Genomic DNA, 22,351 nt, shown 5'->3' with positions numbered 1-22,351 from the left:
TAAAAGGGATTGAATTTGTTGTTGCCTAATTGTTTTTTGGTAGGTTTCGACACTACTTTCCTTCCATCTATAACATTTCTTAATATTATTCAGTTCCTTTGGCTTTGATGCCTCATGATTGAGTATTGTTTTGTTCAAGTAGACTGCGATTTTGCTGTGGTCAGTGGGCTGACTGTGAACGCTCTGATAGACTCTGGGTTGAGGTCAGTGATAAAGTAGTCTACAGTACTACTGCCAAGAGATGAGCTATAGGTGTACCTACCATAGGAGTCCCCTCGAAGCCTACCATTGACTATGTACATACCCAGTGTGCGACATAGCTGCAGGAGTTTTTGTTGGTTATGTTGTCGTAGTTGTGCCTAGGGGGGCATATGGGGGAGGGAATGCTGTCACCTCCAGGTACAGTGGGGGAAAAAAGTATTTAGTCAGCCACCAATTGTGCAAGTTCTCCCACTTAAAAAGATGAGAGAGGCCTGTAATTTTCATCATAGGTACACAAAATGAGAAGAAAAAAATCCAGAAAATCACATTGTAGGATTTTTAATGAATTTATTTGCAAATTATGGTGGAAAATAAGTATTTGGTCAATAACAAAAGTTTCTCAATACTTTGTTATATACCCTTTGTTGGCAATGACACAGGTCAAACGTTTTCTGTAAGTCTTCACAAGGTTTTCACACACTGTTGCTGGTATTTTGGCCCATTCCTCCATGCAGATCTCCTCTAGAGCAGTGATGTTTTGGGGCTGTCGCTGGGCAACACGGACTTTCAACTCCCTCCAAAGATTTTCTATGGGGTTGAGATCTGGAGACTGGCTAGGCCACTCCAGGACCTTGAAATGCTTCTTACGAAGCCACTCCTTCATTGCCCGGGCGGTGTGTTTTGGATCATTGTCATGCTGAAAGACCCAGCCACGTTTCATCTTCAATGCCCTTGCTGATGGAAGGAGGTTTTCACTCAAAATCTCACGATACATGGCCCCATTCATTCTTTCCTTTACACGGATCAGTCGTCCAGGTCCCTTTGCAGAAAAACAGCCCCAAAGCATGATGTTTCCACCCCCATGCTTCACAGTAGGTATGGTGTTCTTTGGATGCAACTCAGCATTCTTTGTCCTCCAAACGCGACGAGTTGAGTTTTTACCAAAAAGTTATATTTTGGTTTCATCTGACCATATGACATTCTCCCAATCCTCTTCTGGATCATCCAAATGCACTCTAGCAAACTTCAGACGGGCCTGGACATGTACTGGCTTAAGCAGGGGAACACGTCTGGCACTGCAGGATTTGAGTCCCTGGCGGCGTAGTGTGTTACTGATGGTAGGCTTTGTTACTTTGGTCCCAGCTCTCTGCAGGTCATTCACTAGGTCCCCCCATGTGGTTCTGGGATTTTTGCTCACCGTTCTTGTGATCATTTTGACCCCACAGGGTGAGATCTTGTGTGGAGCCCCAGATCGAGGGAGATTATCAGTGGTCTTGTATGTCTTCCATTTCCTAATAATTGCTCCCACAGTTGATTTCTTCAAACCAAGCTGCTTACCTATTGCAGATTCAGTCTTCCCAGCCTGGTGCAGGTCTACAATTTTGTTTCTGGTGTCCTTTGACAGCTCTTTGGTCTTGGCCATAGTGGAGTTTGGAGTGTGACTGTTTGAGGTTGTGGACAGGTGTCTTTTATACTGATAACAAGTTCAAACAGGTGCCATTAATACAGGTAACGAGTGGAGGACAGAGGAGCCTCTTAAAGAAGAAGTTACAGGTCTGTGAGAGCCAGAAATCTTGCTTGTTTGTAGGTGATCAAATACTTATTTTCCATCATAATTTGCAAATAAATTCATTAAAAATCCTACAATGTGATTTTCTGGATTTTCTTTTCTCAATTTGTCTGTCATAGTTGACGTGTACCTATGATGAAAATTACAGGCCTCTCTCATCTTTTTAAGTGGGAGAACTTGCACAATTGGTGGCTGACTAAATACTTTTTTTTCCCCACTGTAGGTGTTTGTCCCCCTGTGTGCTGAGGGTGTCAGGTTCTTGTCCAGTTCTGGCATTTAGGTCGCCACAGACTAGTACATGTCCCTGGTTCTGGAAATTATTGATTTCCCCCTCCAGGATGGAGAAGCTGTCTTCATTAAAGTATGGGGATTCTAGTGGGGGGATATAGGTAGCACACAGGAGGACATTTTTCTCTGTTGAGATCATTTCCTTTTGAATTTCTAGCCAAATGTAAAATGTTCCTGTTTTGATTAATTTAATAGAGTGAGTTAGGTCTGCTCTATACCAAGTTAGCATACCCCCTGAGTCCCTTCCCTGTTTCACACCTGGTAGTTTGGTGCATGGGACTACCAGCTCTCTGTAACCTAGAGGGCAACCAGTGGGTCTGTCTCCTCTATACCATGTTTCTTGTAGGATGACAATGTCTGTATTTCCGATTTCTTTGGTAAAGTCCAGGTTCCTGCTCTTTAGGCCAAAGGTAGATGACCTCAGGCCTTGGATATTCCAGGATGAAATAGTGAAGGTTTTGTGTTCCATAAAGTGTCTAATGTTGTTGGTCGTGTGGTTTGGCCTCTCTCTCTCTCAATTCAATTTCAATTCAATTCAATTTCAATTCAATTCAATTCAATTCAATTTAAGGGCTTTATTGGCATGGGAAACGTATGTTAACATTGCCAAAGCAAGTGAAGTAGATAGTAAACAAAAGTGAAATAAACAATACATATTAACAGTAAACATTACACTCAGAAGTTTCAAAAGAATAAAGACATTTCAAATGTCATATTATGTATCTCTCTCTCTCTCTCTCTCTCTCTCTCTCTCTCTCTCTCTCTCTCTCTCTCTCTCTCTCTCTCTCTCTCTCTCTCTCTCTCTCTCTCTCTCTCTCTCTCTCTCTCTCTCTCTCTCTCTCTCTCTCTCTCTCTCTCTCTCTCTCTCTCTCTCTCTCTTTCTCTCTCTCAGGATGTTATTATCACTGAGTACTTCCTTAGAGGATGAGCCCCTGGTTCCATCCCAAATGGCACCCTATTCCCTATACAGTGCACTACTTCTGACCACAGCCCTAAGGTTCCCGGTCAAAAGCAGTGCACTATATAGGGAATTGGGTGCTATTTAGGATGCAACCCCTCAACCCCTTCTGATCTGATCTTGGCTGCTGCTCTGCTGCGCTGGGACATGAAAAGTGAATGTTTTCCCTTCGCTCGGAACCTCGTACACTCACACACACACACACACACCAGTGCCCTTTGTTAATGTGTAACACCTGTCTTTGTCTTTAGGGTGAGATCAAACCCGGCTTAAGACCAAAACAAATAGAAAAGAGGACAGGGTTGTTTCTCACCCGCTCTCTGACAGGATGTTTGGCACTTCTGAGAACATTATTATGGGGGTTGGGAAGCAATATTATTAAAGACATTTAAGCAAACATGTTATGATGATGGATCATCTAAAAGGGTAGAGAGCACACAGATATGTACCTGAACACAAACAAAGTTAACTCAGCTCAAGAAGCATGTTCCCATGAGGTGGGTGGATCAACTCCAATCAGAGATCCATACAGAGATAAAAGCAACAAGGTCTTGAAGTGACAACAAACTGCTTCACGGACACTTTCAGCAGTGTCCTGCCAGATGAGAGTGAGAGTGTCAGGGTGCCAATGTGTGTAAGTGGATGCTGGGGCAGTGTGTCCCTACATTGCTGCTCACCCAGGGGACAGCTGACAGTTCAGTGCCTCTGGACCCTCCCCTGTAACATATACCTACCCCCTGTACCTTTCTCTTGTAGTCCCTGTGGCCCAGGAAACAATGCTGCTGTCTGGGTGATGGAACAGGCCTGCTCAGCCTTTCCCTCCAGATCTGGACAGCCTGTCTCTCTCTGGGGGTCCTTACTTTGTTTAGTGAGATAAAAGTTGTTCCTGCTTTCTTGTTTTCAAGTTAGGGTAAGCCTACTCCAGCAGGCTCTGAGTACCACTGACACCCCCTTGACCCAGACCCATTCCAACCCACTCTACCTTCTTCAACAGCCCACTCTCCCTGCCTCGCACCAGGCATTGTTGGGAGCCAGGAGACACATTTGGATAAAAGTTGGAACTTCTCCACACGCAAATCCCCCCATTTAAGTTTTTACAGGGGGGCTTTTTGTTGCCTCTAACATACAAGTTGACTTGAGAATGTGTGTCTTCTCTTACACACAAGAGGAAGAGAGGCTCGTTGGCAGACGTCCAACGGTGTAGAACATTACAGAGACTGAGGTTCTCTAGGATTCTAGAGAGGTGGAGCACGAGGGGATGGATGTTCAATTACACTGACTTGATGTCATGATAAACACTTGTAAACAATTCCATGCAAGTCAATCATTTCTAACAACAATCACAGTTGTTGGACAGTACATACCTCAAACCATGCATGAATGTCACAATAACCCACCAATAAGGCTACTGTACATGACAGCAATGGGTTCAATCACGTCTAAGTACCAGTAATGTCTTGCTTTGTGTTTGCAAAGAAAAACATTGAAACGTTCCTGTTTGGCCTCCAGGCAGACAGAGTTGAGTTACAGTGGCATGTTTTCTTAGCCATGGCTTCAGGAGTCTTTGTGCAGTAATGAAGCTAAGTACATCTCAAACAGAGAAGTGCCAAGGAAGGAGCCATCAGGCTCAGAGAGTTTCCCAACATGTCTTCAAACACCACCGCTCAGAGTCAAGCTCTGTGGTGGGCTTAGCCTCAGTCCTTTTCCTACCCAGTGAGCTACAGTGGCTTGCGAAAGTATTCACCCCCCTTGGCATTTTTCCTATTTTGTTGCCTTACAACCTGGAATTAAAATGGATTTTTGGGGGGTTTGTATCATTTGATTTACACAACATGCCTACCACTTTGAAGATGCAACATTTTTTACCGTGAAACAAACAAGAAATAAGACAAAAAAACAGAAAACTTGAGCGCACATAACTATTCACCCCCCCCCCCCCCCCCCCCCCAAAGTCAATACTTTGTAGAGCCACCTTTTGCAGCAATTACAGCTGCAGGTCTCTTGGGGTCTGTCTCTATAAACTTGGCACATCTAGCCACTGAGATTTTTGCCCATTCTTCAAGGCAAAACTGCTCCAGCTCCTTCAAGTTGGATGGGTTCCGCTGGTGTACAGCAATCTTTAAGTCATACCACAGATTCTCAATTGGATTGAGGTCTGGGCTTTGACTAGGCCATTCCAAGACATTTCAATGTTTCCCCTTAAACCACTCGAGTGTTGCTTTAGCAGTATGCTTAGGGTCATGGTCCTGCTGGAAGGTGAACCTCCGTCCCAGTCTCAAATCTCTGGAAGACTGAAACAGGTTTCCCTCAAGAATTTCCCTGTATTTAGCACCATCCATCATTCCTTCAATTCTGACCAGTTTCCCAGTCCCTGCCGATGAAAAACATCTCCACAGCATGATGCTGCCACCACCATGCTTCACTGTGGGGATGGTGTTCTCGGGGTGATGAGAGGTGTAGGGCTTGCGCCAGACATAACGTTTTCCTTGATGGCCAAAAAGCTCAATTTTAGTCTCATCTGACCAGAGTACCTTCTTCCGTATGTTTGGGGAGTCTCCCACATGCCTTTTGGCGAACACCAAATGTGTTTGCTTATTTTTTTCTTTAAGCAATGGCTTTTTCTGGCCACTCTTCCGTAAAGCCCAGCTCTGTGGAGTGTACGGCTTAAAGTGGTCCTATGGACAGATACTTCAATCTCCGCTGTGGAGCTTTGCCGCTCCTTCAGGGTTATCTTTGGTCTCTTTGTTGCCTCTCTGATTAATGCCCTCCTTGCCTGGTCCATGGGTTTTGGTGGGCGGCCCTCTCTTGGCAGGTTTGCTGTGGTGCCATATTCTTTCCATTTTTTAATTTAATTCTTTCCTGATCTGTACTTCTCCACAACTTTGTCCCTGACCTGTTTGGAGAGCTCCTTGGTCTTCATGGTGCTGCTTGCTTGGTGGTGCCCCTTGCTTAGTGGTGTTGCAGACTCTGGGGCCTTTCAGAACAGGTGTATATATACTGAGATCATGTGACACTGAGATTGCACACAGGTGGACTTTATTTAACTAATTATGTGACTTCTGAAGGTAATTGGTTGCACCAGATCTTATTTAGGGGCTTCATAGCAAAGGGGGTGAATACATATGCACGCACCACATTTCCATTATTTATTTGTTATAATTTTTTGAAACAAGTTATTTTTTTAATTTCACTTCACCAATTTGGACTATTTTGTGTATGTCCATTACATGAAATCCAAATAAAAATCCAGTTAAATTACAGATTGTAATGCAACAAAATAGGAAAAATGCCAAGGAGGATGAATACTTTCGCAAGGCACTGTATAAGGCCACAACAATCTGTATTTTGCCTCAGTTTGTGCTCTGATCGTGGGCTGAGCTTTTGTAGTGTGGCGGTTGTCAATCAAAGTGACAGGGGGCTCTGCTGGGCTTTAGTGGCTTTAGTGATGACCCAGGAATGATGACTCATGTAGGTAGAATGCATGCACACACACACACACACACACACACACACACACACACATACACACACACACACACACACACACACCAAGTTCAAAGGAATGCTGACTCATGTAGGTAGAACTTCTCCTTAAAATCACACACACACACACACACACACACACACACACACACACACACACACACACACACACACACACACACACACACACACTCATTGGATACTTCCCTACTTCCTTCATCCCCCTATCCCCCTCACAGAAGGAGATAATGATCTGTGCCACCTCTGACCTTTATGGTCTTTGCTCCCCAGGTCATCTCTGACTCACTGGAGCGCAAATAATCTTAATACAGAGAGTCCAGAGATCAACCAGCCAATCCAAGGGAGCTGGCCTGGCCTCCTCCTCTTTCTCCTCCTCCTGTTTCTCCTCCTTCTCTTCCTCCTCCTCTTTCTCCTCCTCCTCTTCCGCCTCCTCTTTCTCCTCCTCCTCTTTGTCCTCCTCCTCTTTCTACTCTTTCTCCTCCTCCTCTTTCTCCTCCTCCTCTTTGTCCTCTTTCTCCTCCTCCTCTTTCTCCTCCTCTTCTTTCTCCCTCCTCTTTATCCTCCTCCTCTTTCTCCTCCTCCTCTTTCTCCTCCTCTTCCTCCTCCTCTTTCTCCCCTTTTTTCCCTCCTCATCTTTCTCCTCCTCCTCTTCCTCCTCCTCTTTCTCCTCCTCTTTCTCCTCTTTCTCCTCCTCCTCTTTCTCCACCTCCTCTTTCTCCTCCTCCTTTTTCTCCACCTCCTCTTTCTCCTCACTGCAATGCACACACACACTAGCCTGGATTCAGTTCAAAAGACTCCAATGCTTTTAATTACGTAAACCAGTGCCATTGTTGGGGTGGGATTTTTTGCTGAATATCCACACTTTGATTTTATTCTGCATACATTTAAAAGGGGAGGATGTTAAAGGAGGAAAAACTGAACTGGTTAAAACTTAGAAAGTGTTTAATGGGAGCTCTTTGGGAGCAGACCTCTTCTGCTGTACTGTAACTTCATACAGAGAGCTAGCGAGAGGGGCTAGAAAGGCATAGACTGAGAGGTTGTAATCATCACACTAATTAAGGAAGGTCTGTTGTTTTTAACAAGACGTCCCCTGAGCTATGAACCTTTTTATGGCAGGAAATTGTTGATTTGTGCATTTTTCGAGCAATTCACATAAAAAAAAACATTCATGGTGAAATAGCTGTGTTTCGCCCCCATTACAGATAGAGAGCTATTAATGGACACAAAGTACCCAGGCCAGACTGTCTGTAACTTAAGGTTTCAATTACTGGAGTATTATGGGAATTGTAACTATTACAGTTACACCCCATGCTAAGGAGGTATGGATGGAGCAGGAGCACAGCATCCTTAGCTCAGCCTGATCACTAGAAATAGGCTTCAACTTTGGACGTTTGAAAAGGTCCCGAGAACGTCGATATATGCCTTCCTTGGCACTCACAAAAAAATGAACTAATTATGTGTGTAGGGTAATAACCACTACTAGTTTGTAGAGTAATAACCACTACTAGTGTGTAATGTAATAACCACTACTAGTGTGTAATGTAATAACCACTACTAGTGTGTAGGGTAATAACCACTACTAGTGTGTAGGATAATAACCACTACTAGTGTGTAGGATAATAACCACTACTAGTGTTTAGGGTAATAACCACTACTAGTGTGTAGTGTAATAACCACTACTAGTGTGTATGGTAAAAAACATTACTAGTGTGTAGGGTAATAACCATTACTAGTGTGTAGGATAATAACCACTACTAGTGTTTAGGGTAATAACCACTAGTTTGTAGGGTAATAACCACTACTAGTGTGTAGTGTAACAACCACTACTAGTGTTTAGGGTAATAACCACTACTAGTTTGTAGGATAATAACCACTACTAGTGTTTAGGGTAATAACCACTAGTGTGTAGGGTAATAACCACTACTAGTGTGTAATGTAATAACCACTACTAGTGTGTAGGGTAATAACCACTTTTAGTGTGTAGGATAATAACCACTACTAGTTTGTAGGATAATAACCACTACTAGTGTTTAGGGTAATAACCACTAGTTTGTAGGGTAATAACCACTACTAGTGTGTAATGTAATAACCACTACTAGTGTGTAGGGTAATAACCACTTTTAGTGTGTAGGATAATAACCACTACTAGTTTGTAGGATAATAACCACTACTAGTGTTTAGGGTAATAACCACTAGTTTGTAGGGTAATAACCACTACTAGTGTGTAGTGTAATAACCACTAGTTTGTAGTGTAATAACCACTACTAGTGTGTAGGGTAATAACCACTACTAGTTTGTAGGGTAATAACCACTACTAGTTTGTAGGATAATAACCACTACTAGTGTTTAGGGTAATAACCACTACTAGTGTGTAATGTAATAACCACTACTAGTGTGTAGGGTAAAAAACATTACTAGTGTGTAGGGTAATAACCATTACTAGTGTGTAGGATAATAACCACTACTAGTGTGTAGGGTAATAACCACTTTTAGTGTGTAGGATAATAACCACTACTAGTTTGTAGGATAATAACCATTACTAGTGTGTAGAGTAATAACCACTACTAGTGTGTAAGGTAATAACCACTACTAGTTTGTAGGATAATAACCATTACTAGTGTGTAGAGTAATAACCACTACTAGTTTGTAGGGTAATAACCACTACTAGTTTGTAGGATAATAACCACTACTAGTTTGTAGGGTAATAAATACTACTAGTTTGTATAATAATAACCACTGCTAGTGTGTAGGATAATAACCACTACTTGTTTGTAGGATAATAACCACTACTAGTTTGTAGGGTAATAACCACTATTAGTGTGTAGGATAATAACCACTACTAGTTTGTAGGATAATAACCATTACTAGTGTGTAGAGTAATAACCACTACTAGTTTGTAGGGTGATAAATACTACTAGTTTGTATAATAATAACCACTGCTAGTGTGTAGGATAATAACCACTACTTGTTTGTAGGACAATAACCACTACTAGTTTGTAGGGTAATAATGGTTTAGCTGCTGCTTGTAGCTGAGCTGAGCTGAGGTGAGGTGAGGTGAGGTGAGGTGAGGTGAGGTGAGGTGAGGTGAGGTGAGGTGAGGTGAGGTGAGGTGAGCATCTCAAGTGTAGTGGGAGTCAGAGGTTTTCCTCTCACGACTCTCGTTCCTTGTTTATGTCCAAACTGTAGCTCTCCTTCAAATGGGCACCTCCACACACACACACACACACACACACACACACACACACACACACACACACACACACACACACACACACACAAACACACACACACAAACACACGCACACACGCGCACACACACACACACACCAAGTTCAAAGGGCTGGATCGCAGCAGGTCTTTGTCAAAGGCCCAATGTGATCTTTCTCATCTCTCTTGTTTGAGATGTAGTAGGATTCCTTAGGACCACTTTGATTATTTATTTAGCCAATCTTCTTCCTGTGTGATAGTGCCAATATTTAACACGAAACTGCTCAGCCTGCTCTTTGAGGTGGTTCATGTTTTCTGCATTGTAGCTTTAGGTTTTTACCGTTTGAAATATTTCACTTGAAAGTCTTTATTGAAGTGCCCGTCTCTTTCTTATCTCCCTCCTTGCCCTGTCTCCTCCCTCTCTCCCTCTGTCCCCCATCTCTCCTCTCTTTCTTCTCACAGGTCCTCACCATCTCTTCCCCACGTTTCACACACCGATCCCGATCGACATGCGTCACCATGAAGGGAGGTACCATTACGAGCCACACCCCCTCCACACCATGCATGGGTAAATAAGACTTACTATTCAGTAATTCATAAAGTGGTGGATTGAGTTTTAAGTTCAGATTCACACCAGCTGTGTTGCACAGCAAGGCAGAATGGGAGTGTTCATGACAAATGCATCTAGCTGAAACGTTGGGCCGTTGTTTCTGTTTGTTGAACCTTATCTTCAATTAAATGAAATAATCTACTTGATTATTTTCTTAAGTGCATCTTTACAAGAATGTGAATGAGCAGGTCAGTCATCACCCTGTAGTGATTCACCCTCAGTGATCCCTCCATCCTTCCCTGCTTTCATCCGAGCTAGAGAGAGAGAGAGAAGCCTTTCCAAATGGAGAGAGAGAAAGCCAGGTCCATATCAAAGACAGATGATACTAAATGTTAAAAATGTTAAATGTTAAATGATACTGAGTGAGAAAGGAGAAAAGAAAGAACCAGCCAGTTTAGCATCAATACAACAGAATGTTACATTTCCGCCCGTCTCTCCCCTCCTTACGTTTCATGGTGTGGGACTTGGAAAGCTCTGTGGTCCTCCTGGCATGGTGCGCTGCAACACTAGGGAGCAAACTGCCAGGGAAACATCCTCTTCACATTAGAGGATCACAGAAAGGGATCTGTCAGACAGACAGATAGAGAGGCAGGCAGGCAAGGAAGATAGACAGACAGACAGAACTTTGGCCCAATTGTATTTATTTTTGTCGTTCAGTCTCCACCCACACTGACATTTTTTTTTTTTTTATGTCCACACCTTTTTATTTGTTGTCCGTCCCAGAAAAAGTTTAGTCTACTTAACATTACCAGCCTTCCTCTCACTCATCTGGTTAACATTACCAGCCTTCCTCTCACTCATCTGGTTAACATTACCAGCCTTCCTCTCACTCATCTGGTTAACATTACCAGCCTTCCTCTCCCTCCTCTGGTTAACATTACCAGCCTTCCTCTCCCTCCTCTGGTTAACATTACCAGCCTTCCTCTCCCTCCTCTGGTTAACATTGCCAGCCTTCCTCTCCCTCATCTGCTTATCTTAAAAAACACTAATGGATGGATAAAACAAATCAATAGGTTTGTGGGACTTCTGTCCCATTTACATTCCCAAATCTGATGGTGATACAATAAATTTTTCAAGCAGCGGAAAAGCTATTCATTACTAAACAAACCAGGAAGGAGGACGAGTGGGGTTGAAAACCGAGTCCGTACTCCGACTGCAATGATTAACGTGATTTGATCTTGTCAGTGCTCCCCTAATTCATCAAGCCCCTGATCTTCCTCCGCCGGTGCCAAAATCACCCTAATTACGCATTTATTGCTCTGCAAATTAAGTGGCGGTTTCATATGTCAGTGTTGTGTGTCGCTTTGTTACCCACACTACAGTATGTCAGGGGTTCTGCTTCCTGTCTGCCTCAACATGACGCCTCCGCACTGAGACCCTTCATCACTGTTTGCATGGAACGTAATGGGTCATTTTGTCAGAGCTGTCATATTTACAGCTCTGGGACTAGTCCTACTCTGGTAGGCAACTGCTCGGCATCCGACCGTAAGGCGCTACAGAGGGTAGTGCGTACGGCCCAATACATCACTAGGGCCAAGCTTCCTGCCATCCAGGACCTATATACTAGGCGGTGTCAGAGGAAGGAGCAAAGAATTGTCAAAGACTCCAGTCACCCAAGTCATAGACTGTTCTCTCTGCTACCGCACGGCAAGTGGTACCAGAGCGCCAAGTCTAGGTCCAAAAGGCTCCTTAACAGCTTCTACCCCCAAGCTATAAGACTGCTGAACAATTAATCAAATGGCCACCCGGAGGCAGGCAAGGAAGATAGACAGACAGACATTGACCCCCCCCCACCTTTGTTTTTACACTGCTACTACTCGCTGTTTATTATCTATACATAGTCACTTTATCCCAACCTACATGTACAAACTACCTCAACTAACCTGTACCCCAGCACATTGACTCGGTACCGGTACCCCCTGTATGTAGCCTTGTTATTGTTATGTAATTGTATTGTGTTACTTTTTATTTTTGACTTTAGTTTATTTAGTAAATATTTTCTTAACTCTATTTCTTGAACTGCATTGTTGGTTAAGGGCTTGTAAGTAAGCATTTCACGGTAAGGTCTACACCTGTTGTATTCGGCGCATGTAACAAATACAATTTGATTTGATTTGATTTGAAGTAGGGCTGGGATATGTATTGTGATTCTCACGATTCTATATCTATTGCGATTCGATACTGTGATTTTATTGCGATTCAATGTTCCAAACCATAATGTCTGCTGCAGAGGGACAAGAGAGAGCCATGAGAAAACAAATGTTTTTTTATTTTGTATTTTTCCCCCTTTTTCGATCTTGTCTCAACGCTGCAACTCCCCAACGACCTCGGGAATTGAAGGTCGAGTCATGCGTCTTCCAAAACATGACCTGCCAAACCACGCTTCTTAACACCCGCCCGCTTAACCCGGAAGCCAGCCGCACCAATGTGTCGGAGGAAATACCGTTCAACTGACGACCGAAGTCAGCCTGCAGGCGCCCGGCCCGCCACAAGGAGTTGCTAGAGCGGGATGAGCCAAGTAAAAGCCCCCCCCCCCCCGGCCTAACCCTCCCCTAACCCGGACGACGCTGGGCCAATTGTGCACAGCTCTATGGGACTCCTGATCACGGCCGGTTGTGACACAGCCTGGGATCGAAGCCGGGTCTGTAGTGACGCCTCAAGCACTGCGATGCAGTGCCTTAGACCGCTGTGCCACTCGGGAGGCCCAATAAAACTATTATAGATCAGTCATGGAAATAAAATTGCTAAAAACAAATTGGCTCCCTATTTAAAAAGAAGATGGAGAACAAGCTATGAAGGATAAATACTAGAGGTTTGGTGCAGGTACAGCCAACTGGCGCAAAAATAATATCCCGATATGTAACTGTATCAATTTTTTCCCCCATCACTAGCAGAAAGGGATGAATGCTGCCTTTATGCCTGGCTGACTGTGACTCAGTACAGAGCTAGCTATGGGACTGTTCCTGCTCGGTTTATGACTAGTTTCCATTATGGAAGAACCAGGAGGAACCAGGATGAATGAGAACTAAGGAAAACCAGGCACAGGGTTCCTAGGGAGGGATGCTGCATCAGTCAGTGCCTGGTTAGCTGGGCCTCTTGGGTACTCATGGATATGGCTAGACGCACCAAAGACCTAAGAATAAAATGCCTGGAGCATATCGCTGGTCTGGACTGGGGGAATTTAGGGAAACTCTTTGGGGAAAGAATGGGAATTTGGGGAAAGATGCATTCATTCCTCAACAGTACAGTACAGGGCTAGCTTGCTCTGAGACAGTGTTAAAGCACAGCACTTTGCTTTGCTTTGAGACAGTGCTTATAATGTGCAGCGGATTGTGGCATTGTGGAAATGGGCATCCTCTGTGTGAACCCACAAGTCTGGTAAGAGGGAAGACAGTCTTCCTTCTCTGCCAACATGTTAGAGGGGGTTACTAATTAGTATCCAAAATCCAGCCTTCTGTTCCCAGAACCTCAACGACAACACAACGAGAGGAAAATAAAAACAGATCCCCACTCATTCCAGACCAGCAGGACTGCTATTTATTATTTTTGAGAGAGGGAGGCAGTTGTAAATTGCAGCATTGAGCTTAGCAGGATTCTGCCCCAAGGTTTTGTGTGGTGGAGCTGCAGCCAGCACCACTCCTTTACACAAACAGATGCGGTCCAGTTTACCAGGCAATCAGTCTGGCCTTGGAATGTGTTGATTAAATGGATTTTCCAGATCAGCCATTTGTTTTTATCTTTGTTTGGCTTGGTTAGCGTGCTGTTCCTGAGTGTGCTGATTGGTTAGCGTTAGAAGGGACGCCGATCCTGAGCATGCTGATTGGTTAGTGTGGAAAGATGGGGTTGATCCCGAGCATGCTGATTGGGTGTCATTCTGTAGTTTTTTACAGTGTTGGTTCAAGTCTTCACTCTGGTAATGGGAGGATTTAACAGTTCCTGTGAATTATTGTAAGGAATTAATTCATGAAAGGACAGAAGCAGCCATCAGTCAAATTAAAGGCTGTTGCAAATCAACAGATGAATCAAGATTTATCTAATGTCCCTTAGATCATTTGCACTTGGTTTGAAGAACTGCGGAAGTCACCAAGTTGAATCAGAATAAAAGAGAACTGTGTCTTTGCATACTAGCTACTGTCCTATGTTTTAGGTCATCCTCATCCCTTTGTCTGTTGTACATAAAGAATAATATATGTTTCAAAGTTTGAGTCCAAATCCTCAGCATCCTGATGAAGGGTCTCAAACACAACTACAGTAGGAGCTCACTGCAGCCCCAGCCCCTGCAGGGTAACACGGGTAGCGTCCCAAATGGCACCCAATTCCCTTTATAGGACAAAACGTTTGACTTAAGTCCTATGGGCCCTGGTCAAAATAGTGCACTTTATAGGGAATAGGGTGCTATTTGAGATTCAACCACAGTGATTTATCTCAATGGGAGCACCTGCCCAGAAGTACAGACGAGAGTGTGTCACGTCGTAATTCATCCACTGAGCCAGTAGGGAACAACATGCCAGAGAGGCAAATACTAACTTCTTAGCTTGTTGGCGGTTCCAGCCAGCCAGGCAGAGAGAGTAGAGAGAGATCTACTGAAACAGGATGCCTGAATTCAAATAACCTTCAGTGTTGAGGAAGAGAGGTAAAGGCTTCTGTCTGTCTGTCAGTCCAGACAAAGGCTTCCTTTACTACCCGTTCCCCAACCCTGGAGTTACAGAAAATAACTGAGAGCACTTAAGGTGTTGAATAGGTACAGGTGGCCCTAACCAGCCTCATCTACTGCCCTGCCCCACACCAAAAGGACCGCACAGAAATGTGCCCCCTCCCCTGTCCCCTGTACTTGACATGCATACACAAAAGGTATGCACTTACTCATAGACTTTTGAAGCTAAAACAAGCAATCCCTTGTCCAAATGCACTTTTTCTCACACTAGGAATCCAACAATGGGATGACAGTGTAGCTAGCTACAAGCTCGTAATCATCCAGTGAAGCAAACAACAATTACCTGAATTGGAAATGTACTGTAATGTAGTTTGTGTGTCCTCACTTTCTTGAATCACTCTCTCCCCCTTTTACTCCTCAGTGATGGACTTACCATTAGGCAGAAGAGGGGGTGGGGTAGTCAGACTGGCGTCTTCCGGGGGCCTCCAAATCACTAAGTCCGCCCCTGCTCCTCCTCCTACAACATACACTGAGTTTACAAAAAATTAAGAACTCCTAGAAAAGCCTGAGTTGTGTCAAGTTGGCTGGATGTCCTTTGGGTGATGGGCCATTCATGATACACACAGGAAACTGTTGAGCATGAAAAACCCAGCAGCGGTGCAGTTCTTGACACAAATGTAATGTATTTGAGGTTTAAAAAAGCTTCTAAAGTTTGTAATTTCCACTTTGAAATGTCAGACTTGATTTGCCCTTGATCAACCCCTACAAAAATGTTCATTCATTATAATCCACATAATAATTCACATTTGCTGTTTCTGCAGGATTATTTTCCTGCTGTATCAAACTGGCTCAAATTAAGATCCTACATCTGTACCCTGTCTGTGACTAAGACATGTCTGTGGAAAAACAGTTCAAGTAACGTCTTGTCAGAAAGAGGGCGTTTCAACAAGACTTTAGTAGCTGTCAGAGAGGTCTCCTATTTGTTGTCCCTTGACAGACCAAGGTAGTACATTTAACCGTATTATCACGGACTCAAACACGCACATGGTAGTTTGCATGATTTATGTCCTGTATGTGTTCTGGTGTCATACTGTGACAGACAAATACGGTTTTGTTGATTGAGACGATGTGTGAACACTGCGTTGTGTTATTGGGGTATTTTAAAGCTCAGAGAACCCCATTGGGAAAAAAAGACATTCTGAAATGTTTTACCATTGAAACAAAGGAATTGAAGGACTTTAAGAAAGGTATATGGTTTGTCATGTCTCCATTTGAGCTCTGATCAAATAAATCACTTGAGTCTGGGAGGTATTCATTTTGCACCAGTCAGGTTAGTTGTGGTTCATAGTTTTTGAACTTCAAGCTTGTTTAGATTCCATCTGGGAGGGGGCTTCCATAAGGGAGAGCATTCACAGCCTCCACAAACTAGCCAATTTCAATTTCACAGTTTCAATTAAGTATACTGACTTATAGTTGCAAATACTTGAAAGAGGTCCAAAGCCACTGTACAGTATTTACTGTATACACACAACATTGGCCTCTTAACAGGCTTTACATTTTGATTAAGAAATGGCTTATTTGAAAATGTTCACTTGTGTACTCCGTGTGTTGATCTGCTGTGGCTGAGGTCGGAACCACAGGAGAGTCAGCCGGCTCTAAAGGCTCTTTGGGGTCATCACACCACAGATCCCAGATCCCACCGCTGCTACCAAATTACGTTCTCCCCACAGCACAGCGTTAACAGGGTACACTGGGGCTAAACATGAAGGACGGTAACCAAAAAGTACGGTCCGTAATAAATTACCCAAATAGATAAGAGCGCTCTGGTAGCAGTTTTGCGAAACCCGGAGCGTCAGCAAAGCCGGACACTAATCTCCAGAACTCAAGCAGGCCTCTCTCTAACTCTGCGCTGTGTGTGGACGCTCCAAGGGGAGGGAATCGGCGTCTGTTTCTTCTCAGCACCCCCAGAACAGGACAGAGACCTCTTTATGGGCCTCCATTGGAGGGTGTTGACGGCAGAAAGTTGGCCTTCAGACAAGGCTGGTTGTCTGTAGGCGTTTACTGGAAACGGAGGAAGCAACAAGGCCTGTGTTGGGTTGGGTTGGGGCAGTTTGGCTCCAATACAGAGAGGTTTAATGAGAGACTGAGGTGAATCCAGGCCTTTCCAAGAACGCTAACATCTCAGACCCACCTTTCAGACCCGCAACCAGCCTCGGCCAGCCTGTCATCCCTGTGGATTTCAGTGATTTAGAGATCAGTATACCCAAATCCACAGATTTTACAGGAAGAAACCGTATCAGTATTTCATCTCTTTTTTACCTCATGTGCTCTTGGCACATATCTGTGTGTTTTAAGTCCAATGTCCAAGTTGTATCTAATATGAATTATTATCATGATAACTAATGGATGTTAAAACATTGTTGTTTATACTAGCTTATTTATGACAAAGCAAGATAATTTCAGTAGTTTTTTGTGTGTTGCCTGCACACCCTGCAACTCATCAGTTGAGCAGACTCAATTCTTGTACTCTGAGCCCCCAACCCCACCATCCCCACTCACCCCTATCCTGGATCCAGGATCTCTAGTGGCACAGCTAGCACTGCAATGCAGTGCCTTAGACCACTGCGCCACTCGGGAGGCCACTCTCCCATATCCTCCCCCACCTCACTGTGTCACCCTCTCCCACTCTCCACTATCCTCCCCCACCTCACTGTCCCACCCTCTCCCACTCTCCCCTATCCTCCCCCACCTCACTGTCCCACCCTCTCCCACTCTCCACTATTCTCCCCCACCTTACTGTCCCACCCTCTCCCACTCTCCACTATCCTCCCCCACCTCACTGTCCCACCCTCTCCCACTCTCCCCTATCCTCCCCCACCTCACTATACCACCCTCTCCCACTCTCCACTATCCTCCCCCAACTCTCTGTCCCACCCTCTCCCACTCTCCACTATCCTCCCCCACCTCACTGCCCCACCCTCCTCCACTCTCCTCCACCCTCCCTCGGTGGACAGCAGACTGTGACTCATTAGTGGTCATTTCCTCCTGCTTGGAAAGTGACTGAAGACTAATGAAGTGTGAGGACGTGGTACTGCTTTATTTAAAAACTACTCCTGACACATCGACTCCTCGGTTAGGAGGAGCAGCCTGCATGTCTCAATAGCAACAGACAGACAGTGGAGGGGTGTGGATGAATTGCAGCATAAGAATTAGTGTATTTTGGCTTCTAGCAAAATACATTCTAGTCTCTTGGCTTCTACCTTTCACTGTTGTTTTTGCAAGAGGATGGAGTTGAACAAGTTCTTCATCTGAATGTAAGTGCAGTAGTCTACAGACCTCTTGAGTGGTGTCCGGCAGTCTTTCTTCCTCTGAGTGGCGGTCACTCCCTGTTTCCAGGTGCTCTACTGCCTGGCCCACCACACACTGAGGTTTCAGTTAGACCCATTTGAAAATATAATGACCCAACAACCAGATTCACAGGAGGAGTAGCATGCCGCTTCAAATAACTAGTTTTGCCATAGACAGTTCAAAGAACTGTGCCAGCGGCCAGCAGACAGACTGTACTGTATTCAGTGTTCAGTTCTGTCTTCAGGGGGTAGCTATCAAGAGTTACAGCAGCCTGGCTGTGTTTCTACAAGCAGTCCTGCTAGTTACCTGCCAACAGATGAAAAATATATATCCCACTGACTGTGACCTGTGGGCTATATTACCTCTGACTCCACTTCAATCACTGTATCTGTCACGATCGTTGACACATGATGAAGCGGACCAAGGCGCAGCGTAATAAGCGTACATACTTTATTTGTACTGAACACGACACAAAACAATAAACAACGATGCGTGACGTCCTGAAGTTATACACAACACAAACCTTAACGGAACAAAATCCCACAAACCCGAATGAAAAACAGACAGTTTAAATATGGCTCCCAATCAGAGACAACCAACGAACAGCTGACACTCGTTGCCTCTGATTGGGAGTCACTAAGGCAAACATAGAAAACAACAAACCAGAACCCCCAACATAGAAACACACCACATAGAACAAACACACCCTGGCTCAACAACTAGAGTCCCATTGCCAGGGTGTGACAGTACCCCCCCCTAAAGGCGCGGACTGCGACCGCGCCTCAAAAAGAGCAAAACAGGGGAGGGCTGGGTGGGCATACCTCCTCGGCGGCGGTTCTGGCTCCGGGCTTGACCCCCACTCCTTCTCTAACCCCCCCAAGTACCCCTGGTCCGGTCTGGCCCTGCTGGCCGGAGCTGGACTGAACACTGGTGGAGCGGATTGCTCTAGCTCCGACGTGAAGCCTCTGACCGGTGCCGGACCAGCCACCGGTGGAACAGGCACGGGCCGTGCCGGACTGACGACGCACACCACTGGCTTGGTGTGGGGAGCAGGAGCGGGCCGAGCCGGGCTGTCGAAGCGCACCCCTGACTTGGTGCGGGGAGCAGGAACGGGCCGAGCCGGGCTGACGAAACGCACCACTGACTTGGTGCGGGGAGCAGGAATGGGCCGGACCGGGCTGACGACGCGCACCACTGACTTGGTGCAGGGAGCAGGAATGGGCCGGACCGGGCTGACGACGTGCACCACTGACTTGGTGCGGGGAGCAGGAATGGGCCGGACCGGGCTGACGACGCGCACCACTGACTTGGTGCGAGTGGCAGGAACAGGCCGGACCGTACTGGGAACACACACCACTGGCCCTACGTGGGGATCAGGAACAGGCCGGACCGGACTGGCAACACACGCCAGTACCTCTCGCCGTGCCTCTACAACCTCCTTCCCCCTGGTGACCAGTGACTCCCATAACCTGGCGTCCTCCTCTGCCAATCCGCTGGGCCGCTCTGCCGCGGTCTCCTGCTGGCCCGTCGTCCACGGCGTTAGCCCCCCCCTAAAAAAATTCTGGGCGTCTCCCCTACCCGTGGACCAGGTCTCCATGTCCCTCGCCAGCCTTTCGCCCTTCTGCCACAAGGTCAAGCACTTCTCCTGCTCACTCGGCTTGACCCAGTCGAGGAGGCGAAGGAGATCTGTTAGGGATCTCCCTGGCGATGGCTCCTGGACACGCTGCTTGGTCACATCTTGGTGGGATTTTCTGTCACGATCGTTGACACATGATGAAGCGGACCAAGGCGCAGCGTAATAAGCGTACATACTTTATTTGTACTGAACACGACACAAAACAATAAACAACGATGCGTGACGTCCTGAAGTTATACACAACACAAACCTTAACGGAACAAAATCACACAAACCCGAATGAAAAACAGACAGTTTAAATATGGCTCCCAATCAGAGACAACCAACGAACAGCTGACACTCGTTGCCTCTGATTGGGAGTCACTAAGGCAAACATAGAAAACAACAAACCAGAACCCCCAACATAGAAACACACCACATAGAACAAACACACCCTGGCTCAACAACTAGAGTCCCATTGCCAGGGTGTGACAGTATCTTGTTTTATTAATATGGTAGCTTGAAGGTGGGCGGATGGATGTGCTGTCTTGTAAAAGCTTTAAGTACCAATATGAGAGACACCTTGGCTGTGCCCAACCAAACAGACACCCAAACAGTAGGCTTTTTCATAGGAGCTCTAGTAGCAATACAAGAGGGGATCACTGTGACACATCAGTAATGGGGGTAGTAGTGGAACTGGTTTCAGGGACAGACCTGACTGGTACCCACACGTAAACCACAATTCACAAAAATTCAGTTTTACTTCACAGTTTTGCATTACTCTTTCAAGGTCTTCACTTTAAACAGCAATCTGCTTGTCGGTGGTTGTCTCTTTCACTCTCTATTTCTGTCATTAACAAATTTTCCACCTCTTTTCTCTCCCTCTCTCTCGCCAGACCTCAAGGCCTAGCCAGCAGCCCGGTCATCTCAGACGGCATCTCTCTGATCCGTCTGTCCCCACAGGCAGCAGGGACGGGGGAGTCCCCCTTCAGCCCCCCTCACCCCTACATCAACCCACACATGGAGCACTACCTCCGCTCCATGCACAGCAGTCCTACCCTGTCCATGATCTCAGCTGCCCGTGGACTCAGCCCCGCAGAAGGTGAGACACACACGCACACAGACACACATGCAATCTCCTGGCAGTTATAGGGGATCTTACTGTAAGAGAGCATTAAAACAAATAATAAAAAACTACATTTTCTACATCAGATCACAGCCCATATCTGTCAGATTATAAATTATATGTATACAAATGCTAACGATAAGGCAGATTGATAGATTTACAGACATATTTGTTTTAGCATTAAGGTGAGATGGCTCCCAAGTGGCGCAGCGGTCTAAGGCACTGCATCTTAGTGCTTGAGGCGTCACTACAGACCCCCTGGTTCGATTCCAGGCTGTATCACAACCGGCCGTGATTGGGTCCCATAGGGCGGCGCACAATTGGCCCAGCGTCGTCCGGGTTTGGCCAGTGTAGGCCGTCATTGTAAATAAGAATTTATTCTTAACTGACTTGCCTAGTTAAATAAAAATATATAAAAAAGATGAGAGGATCAGACTGTGTTTGAGGGACATAAGACTAGTATATAAGATAGTTGTCACTATAAACACACACGTCTTGCACACAACATCTCCCAGAACACACCTGGTATATGTTGTTAAGTTGTTTACACACTACAGTACCCACCATACTGTGATAATTAGTCTTACACTCTGATACATTAAAACGTTCTCCTTTCATCCTCTCATGTAATGGGATGTGTGTGAGAGTGTATGTGTACACATGCACGCGTTAGAATGTGTGTATAAGCGTGTGAACAAATGTTTAGGTATCGGAAACCATGGAAATTAGCAAAGACAAACAAAGCCCATTTCCCTCCCCTGTATGGAGTTCATATGATGACAGGCCTGTCCTCACAACCCTAATACAACAACAGGTTGAAGAGACTAGAGAGAGGCTAAAAAGCTGAGCGATAGAGCCGCCTGAGAGGCTAAAAGATAGAGCCAGCTGAGAGATAGAGCCGCCTGAGAGGCTAAAAGATAGAGCCAGCTGAGAGATAGAGCCGCCTGAGAGGCTAAAAGATAGAGCCAGCTGAGAGATAGAGCCGCCTGAGAGGCTAAAAGATAGAGCCAGCTGAGAGATAGAGCCGCCTGAGAGGCTAAAAGATAGAGCCAGCTGAGAGATAGAGCCGCCTGAGAGGCTAAAAGGCTGAGAGATATAGCTGGCTAAAAGGCTATCCACTACCCTCCACCATCTTTAGTGTGTCTGTCCTATCCACTACCCTCCACCATCTTTAGTATGTCTGTCCTATCCACTACCCTCCACCATCTTTAGTGTGTCTGTCCTATCCACTACCCTCCACCATCTTTAGTGTGTCTGTCCTATCCACTAC

At 45.4% G+C, this 22,351-nt stretch overlaps 1 protein-coding gene across 1 annotated transcript in view; it reads left to right on the top strand.

Annotated features, from left to right (window-relative positions):
• Nucleotides 1–22,351, top strand: part of LOC311129384 (zinc finger protein GLI2-like) — a gene marked incomplete at its 3' end in the record, with an annotated part of 112,992 nt that overhangs the window by 57,188 nt on the left and 33,453 nt on the right. Inside the window, exons 3-4 of the mRNA XM_084161669.1 lie at nucleotides 10,191–10,296; nucleotides 20,852–21,057. Of these exons, the coding sequence (XP_084017795.1) occupies nucleotides 10,191–10,296; nucleotides 20,852–21,057 (312 nt within the window). The remainder of the gene's footprint in view (nucleotides 1–10,190; nucleotides 10,297–20,851; nucleotides 21,058–22,351) is intronic.

The sequence above is a fragment of the Coregonus lavaretus genome, assembly GCF_964263955.1.
Source record: "Coregonus lavaretus genome assembly, chromosome: 5".
Classification (NCBI taxonomy): domain Eukaryota; kingdom Metazoa; phylum Chordata; class Actinopteri; order Salmoniformes; family Salmonidae; genus Coregonus; species Coregonus lavaretus.
This window is presented reverse-complemented; position numbering and strand designations above follow the sequence as displayed.